Raw genomic sequence first — 14,303 nt, 5'->3', positions numbered from 1 at the left:
TATCCATGGAAAAATAATTTTGATTGTAGTACAAAATGGAAAAGATACAAAACTAAACTTTTGAGAACTGGTAAAATGAACTAATTAAAATACTAGGCGATTTTAGTGTCCTTTGCTTGATGTGATTGGAGCCTAGTTAGAACATCTATGGTAAATAAACAAGTAACTACTTAAAGAGAAATATATAAATGAAGTGGACTGATGAGAACATCACTCCATATCATGCCACTAAAGTTAAAGCACTGTTTGAAATACAGCAAGAAGGCATCGTTTCTTTTTGTTGTTTTTATACCCAACAGGTGAACTGTCCTAGTTAGAAGACCAAGCACCAGTTACTGCAAGCTGAGTATACATACAGAAGGCTTCTACACGCAGAGAAAGTAATAAACCTGACGAACACTTCTGACATGGATACAGAACGTCCATGCTCACCAGTCACACAAAACAGTATACACAGAACGTTGTTATTGTACATTCACTGTCCAGAAAGTAAACTGTCCATCCTCATGACTCCACATAATTGATGGTGCACGACTGTTTTGTAAAAACATCTTCACTGTCCTCGTAGAAGTCTTTATAACTTCTAACTAAAGGAGTAGCAGGTCCAGGTCTTGATTCCAGTGAGGATCATCAATGAGAAAGAGATCCTGATGTCCCTCTGAAGAAGTCACTCACGCAGGGTGTTGATGGAGGCACAGATCTTGAGAGCGGGACCCAGCTTGATATTCATTGTTGAGATGAGATGGTCCTCTCGCAGGAGCATCAGAGCCTGTCCGTCTATTTCCTGTGACAGAAACTGGGCAGCCAACTCTTCACAGCCTGGATGCCAACCGACAGGAAGACAGAATTAGTACAAAAAGAGAGCAGGAGACATGGCTATGGTTTACAGAAACTGTTGTCCAACCACAATTGAACACCGACCTTGAAGTGAAGAGATAAACCTGCAGACTTCCTCCACACTCCACTGAGCAGGAGTCGCTGAGAGAAAGTGAGCCCCCTCTAGCGGGAGGCTACCAGGAGCTGAGCCATCAGACGGAGGAGCGCTGAGCTCGGCTCTGGAGCAGGAGTGTGAAGAGCTGGGAGACAGTGAGAGAGAATCGTCCTCTTCTTCCCCGTCGCTGGATACGTCCTCTGAGCGACTGGACTCGGAGTGACACTATGTCCAAAAGAGTGGAGATACAAAAGCATAAGGCAACCATTTTCATATTTATTGTACATTATATACTATATATATACTATAATATATACTCTGAAGCCAATAAGCTCTCCTTTATAAAGACAGATCACAATTGTAATGTATTATCTTCAAACAAGGTTAAATATATATTTCTAAACAGACATAACTGAGCATCATGCTGTATCAGCAGTCTCATCCTTTGAACTACAGATCTTACCTTAACAGGTAGATGCCTGCCTGATATTTTATTACACGTGATATTGGAGCTGCTCCTGCGAGAGGGGCCTCTTCGCCTTGCAGCGCTCTCATTGGTTGCTGGAGGCGGGGCCAGCCCTGCACCACTCCTCCCTCTACTGGTCTTGAAGTGTTGGCTGCAGCTCACATTATACCTGCCGGATCCAAGAGAAGAGTCAAAACTCAGAAGACATTCCTAGATCTTTGTACAGTTTTTACTCCCCTGATACTGTTGTTTAGCTTGTTCCTTACTACATATGGTTACGTATCTTTGATGTAAAGCACAGTGGAGTTTTTAGAAGTATGTACGACGTCATATAACAAAGAGCCAAAATATAAAAAGATGCCTATATGGGAAGCTAAAGTGAACCATACCTCTTTGCACAAGTATTTGAGCAGAACCTCTTTGATCCTCTGAACTGACTGGCCGGGGCGAGGCTTCCACAATACTCACACTTTAACACTGAAAAGAAAAGGAACAGATAAAACTATGTTACATTGGAAATATTAATGCACCTAGATTTTACGGTATCATACTTGATCTTTAAGAAATGAAAGATATTCAACCACTTACACGGAGGTCCATTCTCTGAACGGCCAACCAGGGCAAAATCTCTGTCTTTGAGGAGTCCGGCAACCTGTCACATCAAACAGAAGCCAGACAGTAAGGAACTTATTCACATGGAAAAGTGCAAAGCCGATGTATTTCAAATTAGAGATTTGATTGAGATCTATGTTATCGCAGCAGTGCACACTTACGGGGAAAGGCTCAGCTCCCTCCTGGATGACGAAGCCCTCTATGAGGTGGGTGAGCACTTGAGGTTTGACCACTGCCTGGGGAACGGGCGCTCTGTCTTTGTCCCCGTGCCCGACTCTTGACAAGGGCAGAGGCAACGACAGGGTGGGAGGAGATGAGAATGCAGCTGCAACAGCAGGAGCTAGTCAGGACCAAAAGAAACCGGGAAAATAATGAGCTTTCAACCTGATTTATAGACTCATAGTTACGAAAAGTATTGCTACCAATAATCTAGGCTTGGTTTGGAGATGACAGCTTGACATACCCGAGTCCTTTGTAGGGGCAGGTGATAAGGGAGGAGCAGAATCTTTCATGGGTGCAGAGTCTGAAGGTTCTGTCGCCATCTCATTTGGAGCATCACAGTCAGATTTTCTCTTCAGAGAGCCAATGGCAGGCTTAATCTAATGGTAGATAGATGAAAAATGTTACAAGTTATCCTTACGCCTAACCAAAGAAGTGTCACTGTTGCTAAGTAAGTCCTTTTATAGATCGATCTTACCATAGCACTGTTGTTGGAGAGTGTGTTAACGTTCCTACCAACTGTTCCTTCCTGCCCTGTGCTGCTTCGTGCATGTGCCAGGGCCACAGCCTGTGTGTTTCCTGGTAAGCCCTGCCTGGCTCCCACAAGCTGCACAGGGATATGGGGACTGTTGTTCTGGCTGTTGCTAGGTGGCGCCGGGAGAATGTGAGGTGGGTGTCGAGGAGGCAGCTGCACAGGTAAGCGGTGTCCCTGAGCTGTCTTGGGCTGGATTGGCACCGGTCCTTTCTCTGTAGTAGCACTGGCCTGTTGTAGCGGCTGCACCACAAGAGTCTGCGTGTTAATGTTGGCTTTTTGGGTCACCGAGCCAATGGGGTAACCCTGAGTGGTTGTAACATTGGAGGTCGGCACCAGGATCACAGGGGCAGCAGAGGAGGACAGGAGGAGTTGGGAGAGAGGGAGTGCTTGAGAGGAGGAGGAGGATGGAGCTACTGAAGCAGCAGGAGTACCAGTCTTTACAGTCAAAGTGTTGGCGGACTGCTGAGTATAGTTGGGTTTGGCCATCTGTTGCTGCTGTTGTGGTAGCACTTGCTGCTGCTGAGTTGTCTGGGCGAAAGTCTGTTGCTGCTGACCGAGAGAAAAGCCGCCAACATCTTTCCTCTCTGGAATCTCAGACTTGACAGCAACTGCTCTGGGAGTGGAAGTGCAATGGAGGGCCAGATTCTGCACCTATAAGATATAGAAAGGAGCAGGTTGTGGGAAATGCATTTGAGAAAACTAGCATGAATGTGCTTGGTGAACATATTTAAGACTGTATGACTTCAAAAAGATCAGACTTCATTTTACAATGTAATGTTAATGTCACTCAAACCTGATCATTGTCAGACTGAGCACCGGCACTGGTAGGAGTGACTTCATGCTGCTGCTGTTGTTGTTGTTGCTGCTGCTGCTGCTGCTGCTGCTGCTGCTGCTGGGGGCTGTGTCTGGGCAACTGTTGCTACGGTAGCTGTTGCTGTACCACCAGGCATGAAGATGAGCTGAGAGGCAAGGGGAGCTCTAAGAGAGCGGTTGACCTATGTGAGGAGCAAGACGGACGGTCAACCTTGTAAATAGCAAATATTTGAGTGACTGACTCCTTAACTACATGCAATACTTAAGAATTATTGATGATGTAGACACAGCGTTAAATGCTCATTTTTAAAGGCTTTTCCCAATGATTATACAGTATTGCTGCATCTCTTGGATTTTCTGCTTATGGAGATCAGTTTATACTGGTTTTATCTTATGGATACTAACGGTGGCTGTTAATGCTCAGGCTAACAACAGAGTGTTTACTTTTGTTCCTAAGAAAATGTTGTAGAATACATGACTCTAGTTATGAGTAGCAGAAAATACCAGCCCAAAGCAACCCAAAAGTAACCAAGTCAATGAGCTGAATAAAGGTTGAATTATTGTATCATAAGAATTTGTGACACAGGCAAGTCGAATATGCATTAGTTTAGTTGATTATTACACAACAAAAATAACTTTTAACTCACCCTTAGGTACATCTGCCCCTGTCCTGCAGAGTTTCCACCTAGCAGCACCGACTGGTTGAGAGCTGTTGTTGTTGCGGAGGTGGCCGGACCGTGGGGACGGGGATTGGTCATGTTACCTCCTGCAGATGTGGTGCTTAGGTTGACCTGGGAGGAAAAGAAAAGTTGTACATTTTTATGGAACTTACCTTACTATTTCAAAAGCTAGCTGTGTTAATCATAATTTAAACAACTTACGGCAAAACTTACAGTGGTGGTTGCCTGGGACATGTTGTTACTCGGGGTATTGGACTGTCGACTAGCTGCAAGTGTAGCAGCCTGGTTTAAGGAGAGCAATGAAAGGGATGGGGTTTAATGCTTCTGATTGTATTTTTGTACTGACTGCTTTTTGACTCTCATAATTTGGGTTACCTGTTGCACGGCGGCCAGGTTGTGGAGTTGGGCACTGTTGATCTGCTGCTGCAGCATCAGCTGCTGGAAGTACTGAGCTGCATTTGGCTGTCTTTGGAGTGCTTGGAGAGCCTTAAACACAAACACAGATCAATGTTGTCTCATACATAAGTCTTTATATTTATACATTTTTACCAATTCAAGATAACAAACATTAGTTATTTTGTCACATCTATGCAGTCGTTTATACCTGTACAGCCTGTCTCTCATATAGGGACATGTGGGCTATCTGGGGTGCACGAGAGTTTCCACCTGTCTGAGGATTTCCATTGGTGTTGCCTGTGTTTTGGTCTTCGCCTGCATCCATGTTTGCTGCTAAAAACACAGAAGTCACTTGTCAAAAGTAGTTGTGACCAAACGTTTTTGTTATATAAACAATAAATATTTATATTAATTGCAAACTAACTGTAAAATGGCTCGTCAAGCATGGATACTCTTTACTGGAGCCACACTATTAAAAAAAAATAGATTAAATAAATGCACATGTGAAATCTTAAATCATCAGTTAGTTTAAGTACATTAACACCAAACTCAGTAGGTTTCAAATGCATTGCAAACACGTCTAACAAAAGGACCATTTAAGTCCTGCACATTGTTGTTTTATAACTAACTTTACTCACGAGCTTGCCAGATGTCATTGCAAAAACAGGCAAATAGTGGCAATTATGGGCTTTAAAGGTATTTACATTAGCAGGCCAGCTGTCAACATGATGGATGAATGCGAGAGAAAGAACATGGAGGAAAGCTTAAAAAAAAGAAGGAAAAAAAAAAGAAAAGGAGCTAGCCATCTGTGGCTAACTCCTATGTGTCCGCCAGAAAGCTAACAAAACTATGAGAAACCGTAAATAAAATTCATAAACGTTTATAACAGGGCTAGAAAATAAGACCGAGCGCAGAAGTATTGAATGCAGGTGGAGAAGGTGGTTAGTTTTGTCCTAACACGTAACTCTCGAGAAGAAAAGATGCAGCGTTAGTGCAACATAAGCTAGACATGCTAACTAACTAGCAATGCTGGTTGAGTACTGCAGGCAGAAAGCTAGCAGCTACGCGGCTATCATCCTGGTAATAAGTCGACGTTTAGTGTGTTTCGGCGTGCTTATGTGTTTACCTCTCCTTGGTATTCTGTCCTTTTCACACTTAAATGCACTCGAGTTTTATATTGCGATCTTTCAGGGTTTTTTTTGCCTCCAACGAAACCCCGCCCCTTACAAGTCCCTTTCTTCTTCTTCTTCGTCTTCTTCTTCTTCGTGTGGCGGATAACATGCACCGCCCGATGCTGCCACCTACTGCATCGGAGTGTGCAGATCACATAAACAAAGTTTGAGCTTTTAGGTTTGGGTAAAAAACACAAAAAAACTCAATATTACCAAACTTTTAACCATAACGTTCATTTAAATATAAATTATTACTAAAATGTGTTTTGCTTGAAATGTTTTTATTAAAACATTTTACATTCATTAAATCTCCAAATGTGAGTGCACTTGGGTGTGTACTAATTTCTCCACTACAATGGACATACTTAAACTAGTATCACACTTTATTTGTTTATGGAATCTTAAAAGAAACAAAAAACATTAGTGGCTTGAAATCGTCCTTGAAACAAACGTTTTATTACTGTTTATTAATCTAGAGGCTGATTCACGGACCTAGCAGAAAAAATGCCACTTGATTAACACAAAAAGCAAAGATGGAAACAAACCAAAACAATCATAAGTGCTCACGCTGACAATAATAGTGTAACTTGATTCACAACTGAACGTTCCTAATCATATTTAGCCATCAAAGTTCAAAAATCCTGCTGTAATCCTTAGTATTAATCATTTGAAATGAATAAAAATATTACAAACTTCGTTATTTATATCCTCAGAGCTGTAACATTTTAACAACCATACTCTATTGATATAAGAGGTGTATTGAAAATTAAGTGCATTCATTGCAGCTCAATCCTAATAAAGCAAAGCAAAGCATCAGGCATGAAGCGGCCTGAATATTTGGTCAAAAGACAGTCGACTCTTCTCCTATAATGTTGGAGTGTATCTGATGTTTGGGTCTGTTTTATATTGTAAGCATCCAAACCAGTTTACCCACTATAATATTCATCATTAAATAGTTTTGTGATCATTAATATTGGTATTTTGCTGTCAATGTTCATTTATTACATCTAAATACAAGTACATATACCCAATATATATCTAAATTGTTGATATAAGTTATGAATAGCATAATTCATATATAAATATCTTCTAATTTTTCATCACTGCCTAGTAGCATATATAAGCAACAATTAGGGATTCAAGATATAATTCAGTTTAGATTATTTTGATGCTTTGCTTCAGAGAACAAATTTGTCAGTTAAGCGCATTCATTTATCAGCATTGTTGACCTTTCAGATAAATATGTAAGAGGACTGTTAGTTAAAGCTGTCAAGATCGGATTTCTTTCAGGAAGCATTTTAGGAAGATATTAGCATAGAAGCTTTTCCCCATAAAGTGTGAGAAAGGAAGATGCCCAACCAAAAATCTAAGTCAGTAAAGCTATTTCTACTTGTGAATCGAGGCTGTAAGCACAGTCAAAGAACTTAAAATAATACAGTTACATTCTCAAATTACTTCTTTCACTTTCAATATACAAAAAACAAACTACTTAAAGCCAAATGACACAAGCAAAAGCACTTGTGTGTTTTGTAACCTGCAACTGTCAGTGCACAACCATGACCCATGAAAAACAGCTTGTGCAACAACTTCAAATAATCGTCAACCATTACCTAAGCAGAAAAAGATGAGCAATATGACATTAAGCTTAAATCAGGTAGGAAGCCAATTTCTTAACTGCTCCCTTTTGTGCCAGATTTCCACAGAAGAAATGTCACTCTTTATTGTCACTTTGTAATATTGGATAAATCACTCATTTGTTTGTCATCAAACAGCTGAATGAAAAGCATGGGGAAGGAAGAGCAGACCGGTCTGTCAGCCCGAGGAGTAACATGCCCGTAAGTGACGAGCAGATCACACAGTCGTTGCTCTAGGCACAAGTCTGGAATACACGCAGTGTCGACAGGTCCTAACCTAAACCAGAACAAAAAAAAGCAAGACTTGTGTCTAACAGCAACCTGCCGCTTGAGAATAGTAAACTGTGTCACACAGTGAAAATTTCTGTCCCATTTCTGAAGTATTTGGGTCACATAGGTAGTAAGTGGTCATCTCTCTCCTCTTGCTCCTCTTCTAAAGGCTCTGTGGCCACGCCCCTGTAGGCCGGGGCAGCCTCACGATTTTGTGACCGACACACAAAGTCACATCCATCCTGTAAAGAGTGGGGGTTAAGTTTGTTATGAATTTAAGAAAAAGCACACGAGCATGATGTTTTAATGACGTTATGCATCAAATGTAGTAGGCTTACCGCTGTCATATTGCCAACTTCCACCCAAAAAGCATAATTTGGGAATTGCTCCATCCCTTTGGCTCCAACAATCAGTCGTTGGTAGAGGAAACCTCCAATGAGATAAACAGCCAGAAGACAGAAACCACTGAAAGAAGAGAAGGTCTGTGATCACTAATCATTCATGTGCTTTAACCGTTTAGGGTTTTTGTGTCATAACAGGCTGTATTTACGCACATGATGAGTATTATGGAGCCAGCGCTGATCTGGGACTGAACAACTTCACACAACAAACTGGAGTCCAGTTCAAAGAGGTAGAAACAGTCCTGCAACCTCTGCCTGTCCTCCAGCACCACCTTCATCTGGCCCTGGGAGTGAGATGGTGAGACACAAAGGTTAATACAAGCCAACACAAACTAAGAAAAGGAGACGGGGTGCAGGACTACATGTCACACAGGAGAAACATTAGGCCATCTTCAGACCTGCATTGCACTGTGTGAAAAAAACAAACACCTTTATAAACGCATTTATTTCAATAAACTGCAGAGGTACGGACACAGAGGGCTCCGGCAAAAAAAAAGTTGACCCCGATACTAATTTTAGACAACACAATCTGACGTCATCAACAGCATTCTGCAATGCACATGCGAACACTCTCTTGTAGATTCATATGTAACATTTAAGGAAATTTTAATGGCTTCCTTGTTAACAAAATGAAGAGTAAACTCAGTGTGATAATTAACAGAATTTTAAAACTGTGTGTCGTAGTATCATAAATCGCTGTGCAGAGTTTGTGGATCTGTTTCTCAAAGATGCCTTCCTGGATCATATGTCATCTGGGACCTGAAGCAACCTGCCCCTACAAACGCAGCCCCTCACCTTTTTTGTTTTGAACACATTGACATTTTTGGTTTGAACCCTCTGGGGCCATATTCATAAAGCTTCCTAGAACAAGAAGTTGCTCCGAGTAACGATATTCTAATAAGATTCTTAGAATTATAACTTTTTCAAAGAATTCCCCCTAACATATACGGCACAATCCTGGTAAAGATAATAAATTATTCAAGATCCCTTAAGAGAGCTGTTGAGGGGAAAGACTCTTAGAAGTAGGGAGGAGGACTTTTAAAAAGGCGCAAGAGTTACTTAAGCAGAGTAGAAAATGGTGGTAAAACAAAGAGGTTGGAGAAATATTCTCTAAAACCCAAATGACAGTGAGTTAATTACATGTTTCATATTAGATTGTGCTGCGATAATATTTGTGGTCAATCTCATTAGAGATGCGCTCACATCTCCAACCAAATGCAAAAATGCCATAATGAAATCACAACACTAAAGGATTTGGTAACTGGAAAAATGCCAGATTGTTTGCTGGTTCGTATATTTACAATCCGACCCACGCCCCTGCTTATATAAACTTAGCCAGACATCACAGAAACTCATGAAAGCTGAGCCATTTTCCCCAGTTAATATCAAATAGATTAAGTACTGAGAAGTTTCCTAAATCACTGCTAAGCAATGACTCTCTGATAGTATTCTCAGAATATTTGTGAATATGGCCACTAGGAAGATATCATTCTTTTCACAAAATGTTTGATCCAAAAGCCATCTATGTTTCCTTTACCACATCCACTTTCTTGTCACAAGAGATCATGATCATGGCTCTCCTCATTTCCTTGGAACAGTGGGCGTCATATTTGTCGCCGTTTGTGTAGATCAACATCACCCAGTCACCTGCAAGAACAGTAAAGTGTCAAAATAGACTATGCAGACACAATACTGATCTAAAGCACTTGATGAAATGTTTAATCTTGTGTTCAGATATAATTCAATACTTAACAGTTAACAATTCTACAGCATTTTTGGGCTTATTATGCTCATAGTGTCTCTCAAAACATAATTTGATGCTACAAACTAAGATTCCAATTAACAGATGGTGATGATGTCCTTTTATTCTGCAGATACTTACTTCCTCCAATGGCCTGCGTCGCATTATACGAGCCAATCATTGTCGGTTTACTCTCTGGTTTCTTGCTGTCATACTGAATAACCCCGGCTCCGGGAACACTCCCTGCATCTCCACACAACCGGAACACATATGTGTAACTCTCAGTTCCAACCATGGTCACTGCCGTAAAGCTGCCAACATGAGAACAAAGTAAACGATTAATAATATGTGAGACAGTGAAGAACACCGAATAGCAAAAGGTCAATCAGGCAAAACGTTTCAGTCATGATTGGTTTGCATATTCAATTAGTGCTGTTTTTTGACGGGCAGGATTAACAGGAAATCCAAAAACAATCTAATGTCATATTGATGGCCGAAGAGGCAGGAATACTGCTGAGACACTTTCTTACTTCTTATTGGCAAGTGGTTCGAGACGATTGAGGACTTTGCGTTCAGATTCAGTCTCGATTAACAGTTTACAGCTTTTGGTGCTGTCAGTGCTGAAGACCCCACTCCCACACAGGACCAGCTGAACTACCAGGGTCCACACCAAGAAGGACCCTCCACCGTGACTGTAAACCACCTAACACAGATGTTACAAAAAAAAATAAATAGTTGACACTTGGGAAAAAAGGTTGATTACATTTAACACCAATCAATTCTCAAATATATTACTTATAATTCATTAGAAATAAGGGTTGGATATAATTAAAATATATAATGAGAAATGATATAAAGTGTTAACCAAAAGATTTTTTCAATACAGCTTAAACCAAAGAAAAATAAATGTGGTCGTTCTATGTTAGCTATCACTTTTAGAGCTGAACGGAGTGGGCAATTAATCAATTACTCAATTGATGGGCATCTATTTTGATAACAGATGAATAATTTAAGTCATTTTTCAATCAAAATTGCAAAAGAATTGCGAGAATTGCAAAACAAGCTATTTAAATTCTTCCTTAAGCACTGGGACATTGTTACTTTTTTGTCATTATTATTCTACAAGCTAAATAATTGAATCTTATATGAAAGTAATAGTAAATTGCAGCTCCAATCCTGTTGAAATCTCTTTTGTGGACAAAGTTGCAAATCAAATAACAAGACTGTTTTATGGTAATATCGAATTTTCATATAATTCTTGAATCAATGTGATAAAGTACCTTTATTTCTCAGGTATTTAATTCATTGAATAACCAAAAACAGAGAAAATATATTTTTCTATTCCGTGCATATTGATCTATTGCCTTACCAGAAAACAACCAACATCAGTATATTACATATACCACTAAGGTGTAATAAATGGTGGAAGGCATGCTCATTCATGTACTTCCTCAACAGAAAAACAGAAATGGAAAGAAACGTCCTGTCCATTTCTTAGACAAAATCCATTTAAAGTGTAGGCGGCGCAATATGCATTATTATATCAATAAATCAAAAATCATTTGATTGGGAAATTAAGTTATGAAACCACATACTTTAAAGTGTGTGCATGCAAAAGGACTGCTCGTCTGCGCATGAGGCAATAACTTTAGTAGAGGAAACACAGTCGGATATAAATGCCCCTATGGAAAGCTTAACACAGTTTGACTTTAGGCCACATTGTGCACCTACCTTCATGACTTCTTATCCAGTGAATAAGCTTGAAAGGCTTCTTTGTTAGTCCCAGTTTAACAGATAAACATGTAGACCGTTGTGTAGTGAGCTTCCTTGCGCTAACCTCGCTTCCTGGTTGACTTTAATAAAGCAATAATGCGGCTATTTTGTTATGCAAATAAAAAAAAGTACACGTGCATGTACTCGTAAGTTTTAAAGTAACGTTATTAGCCGCACGCTTTGTCCTGTCCTGGATTAGAAACCCGTTTTTCCTGAAGTATTGTAAAGTGGCATCCAAAGAGGCTAACGGGCTCCATGCAGCAGCGGAGTGCGGAAGTGAAACTAAACACAGGCGCGCACGTGACCGTTCGAATGCAGCGCGACCAATGAGCTGCGGCTGAGCCCCGCCTCCCACAATGCATCAGCTGACCAGAGGACGTACAGTTGAGTGAGACAGAGGATTGTGCCAAGCATGTGGGTACAGTTGGAAACGACGATGGTTTTATCCAGTTCAAAGGAAAGTGGGATAAATATGATGTGTGGGAAGAACCAGGAAAGATGAAACAGTTAGAGCAGGACTTAGATTTAGACCCACTGGACTAAGCAGTACGCTACTAATAGTAAAACACACATGATACGGGTTAATGCGATAACCCTGGCCACGAGGAAACATGTTGAGCATGTGATGGTTCAGTGTCAGCAATATGAAGAAGAAAGAAGGCAGCTATTTACAAACCTGAGCAAGATGAAAGTACATTTAGATCTAATAGATATTCTGCAAAAGAACTCAAGAAGTAAGCCTCGTCAAATAGTCTACTATATCAGTATATTGGACTAACTTATATTATTGAGAAAACGTGAGCCCGTTTGTAAAATATATTTTTTATTTAATTTTCAATAATGTAAGACTGTTCCACACTCCACAACTCCACAACCAGTTGGTGGCGGTAATACGCAAATTCGTTGTTCAATAAACCCCAAAGAAGAAGAACATGTCTGCAGTTTCCTCTGTGTGCTTCTGTTAAAGCTGCACAAACCACTACAAATATTTGATTATTTAATAAGATGCATCTTCAGATCAAGTACAATATTCAAAAAACAGTACAAACCTACAAAAAACGGGTTTCCGAATTCACATTAGATTCGCAAATTAGTCGGTATGGACACAAAACAAAAAACATTAATTATTTGGCATGATTTTACTTTTCACCAAATAACAAAGATTTTGCATTTATTTTTCCCAATAATCATTTTCTCTCTCTCTCTCTCTCTCTCTCTCTCTCTCTCTCTCTCTCAGCATGGCATCTTCTTTGTTTAAATATTATATTTTGCTTTTTATGGACAAACACATTGACTCATGGTACGTAGCCATTACATGATAAATAACAGGACAAAGTCAACAAGACAACAAACAAACAACTCAAACTTAAAATCAAATAAACAACAATGACAATAAAATGATATAACTAATCAAACATTGAGAGACACAGGGCAGCATCTCGTACCAAGGATCAGGTATTCAATCACATCCCCAATACAAGATTAAAAAGAGATTGAGAAAGGTACATCTGATTTCCATACATTTTTGAAGCAATGGCCAACTAGATTTCAGTGAGCTTTATAGCATTGCTATTTATAAGGTTGGATTTAGTAAAGTTATCCAATTAACATTCTCCAGGTCCAATAAAAAATCAACACCATGAAAACTGGATAGGGTGTCGTATACCCCCCTGCCAAAACGTCGCTAGTTTAGGGCACTGCAAAGTGAAGGGTAAAAATGTTCCCTCTTCTAGACCACCTCAAAAACAAAGGGGGCGAAATGTTGGAGTTGTATTTGTGCAATTTATATGGAGCGATATAGAGCACAACCTCATTTTGGCACTACAGAACACCACAGTCTCAGAATACACTGTCTGGGAATCATGAATGTTTGTACACGATCTAGGGCAATCCATGAAATAGATTAGAAGATATTTCAGTCTGGAACAAAGTGGTCGACTGACCAACAGACTTTGCCACTAAGGCTAAAACTATTGATAGAAGTCTGTGTTATCTAGCTTTAACTTTGATTCTGGTCTTTTCATATAGAGGTCCTGTTAGCAAAATCTTATCATGTTGTTGGACTTTGGTGCTACACTATGTAGCCTATAATAATCCAGGGCTCCCCAACAACCTTAACCATCAATTTCATAAAAGTGTACCAACATACAATCACAGTTTATCAAGTACACCAAGCTAAAGCTAATGTGGTTTAATACAACATTCCTGCAATCCATACAACTCCATGAGGGCTAAAATGTTGTTTTCTTTAGAGAGGTGTTGATTTTATTTTTGGTCATTTTGAAAGCTGTTTGTGTTGTTGTTCAATTTTATTGCGTTACAATAAGAGGTGTCCATGCCCCTATTGTTGGCATGGACACTATATTACAATTTTCTCTCTTTACCAGCGCCGCAGACTATGAGACTAAATGAACATATTTTCAAAAAGAAAAGTATGCTTTTGAGCACTTGGAACTGTGCGATGATTGTCCAGTTATACATTGTATTTTATTTTTTACAACATTGTTGTTTGACTTTGTTTGCCTGTGATTTTATTGATGATATATATTTATTCATTGCATTGTTGGTAATTATGTCACTCAATCACCTGACTTTATACAGTTGTGATTTAATTTCCCTCTTCTCTTAATGTCAACCAGACTAAACTAAACTACAGCCTC

At 39.8% G+C, this 14,303-nt stretch overlaps 2 protein-coding genes across 2 annotated transcripts; both read right to left on the bottom strand.

The window, feature by feature from the left end:
* Positions 1-9: 9 nt before the first annotated feature.
* Positions 10-5,943, bottom strand: phc1 (polyhomeotic homolog 1). Its single transcript, XM_054621590.1, is given in 16 exon segments — positions 10-819; positions 922-1,156; positions 1,395-1,566; positions 1,787-1,874; positions 1,986-2,049; positions 2,171-2,349; positions 2,473-2,608; positions 2,707-3,414; positions 3,557-3,658; positions 3,660-3,758; positions 4,224-4,367; positions 4,458-4,538; positions 4,632-4,742; positions 4,861-4,985; positions 5,077-5,121; positions 5,779-5,943. Coding segments are annotated over 15 exon segments (2,418 nt in total). The 5' UTR covers positions 5,099-5,121; positions 5,779-5,943; the 3' UTR covers positions 10-667.
* Positions 5,944-6,097: 154 nt separating this feature from the next.
* Positions 6,098-11,925, bottom strand: m6pr (mannose-6-phosphate receptor (cation dependent)). The gene is made up of 7 exons (XM_054621661.1): positions 11,602-11,925; positions 10,401-10,573; positions 10,012-10,181; positions 9,667-9,776; positions 8,283-8,413; positions 8,067-8,193; positions 6,098-7,970 (listed from the first exon to the last, which is right to left on the bottom strand). The coding sequence occupies exons 1-7, from the start codon at positions 11,605-11,607 to the stop codon at positions 7,848-7,850; spliced, it is 840 nt and encodes a 279-aa protein (XP_054477636.1). The 5' UTR covers positions 11,608-11,925; the 3' UTR covers positions 6,098-7,847.
* Positions 11,926-14,303: the final 2,378 nt, after the last annotated feature.

This window comes from Anoplopoma fimbria, chromosome 20 (assembly GCF_027596085.1).
Source record: "Anoplopoma fimbria isolate UVic2021 breed Golden Eagle Sablefish chromosome 20, Afim_UVic_2022, whole genome shotgun sequence".
In the NCBI taxonomy this organism is placed as follows: domain Eukaryota; kingdom Metazoa; phylum Chordata; class Actinopteri; order Perciformes; family Anoplopomatidae; genus Anoplopoma; species Anoplopoma fimbria.
Note: the sequence above shows the minus strand (reverse complement) of the source record. Positions and strands in the feature narration are given on the sequence as shown.

Bases quoted from the DNA above. Each gene is read 5' to 3' on its own strand.
- m6pr (XM_054621661.1), bottom strand. The intron at 8,414-9,666 runs GTAAAGGAAACA...TCTCACTCCCAG, and splicing joins GTGACAAGAAAGTGGATGTG to GGCCAGATGAAGGTGGTGCT. The intron at 8,194-8,282 runs GTGCGTAAATAC...CTCTTCTTTCAG, and splicing joins GGCTCCATAATACTCATCAT to TGGTTTCTGTCTTCTGGCTG.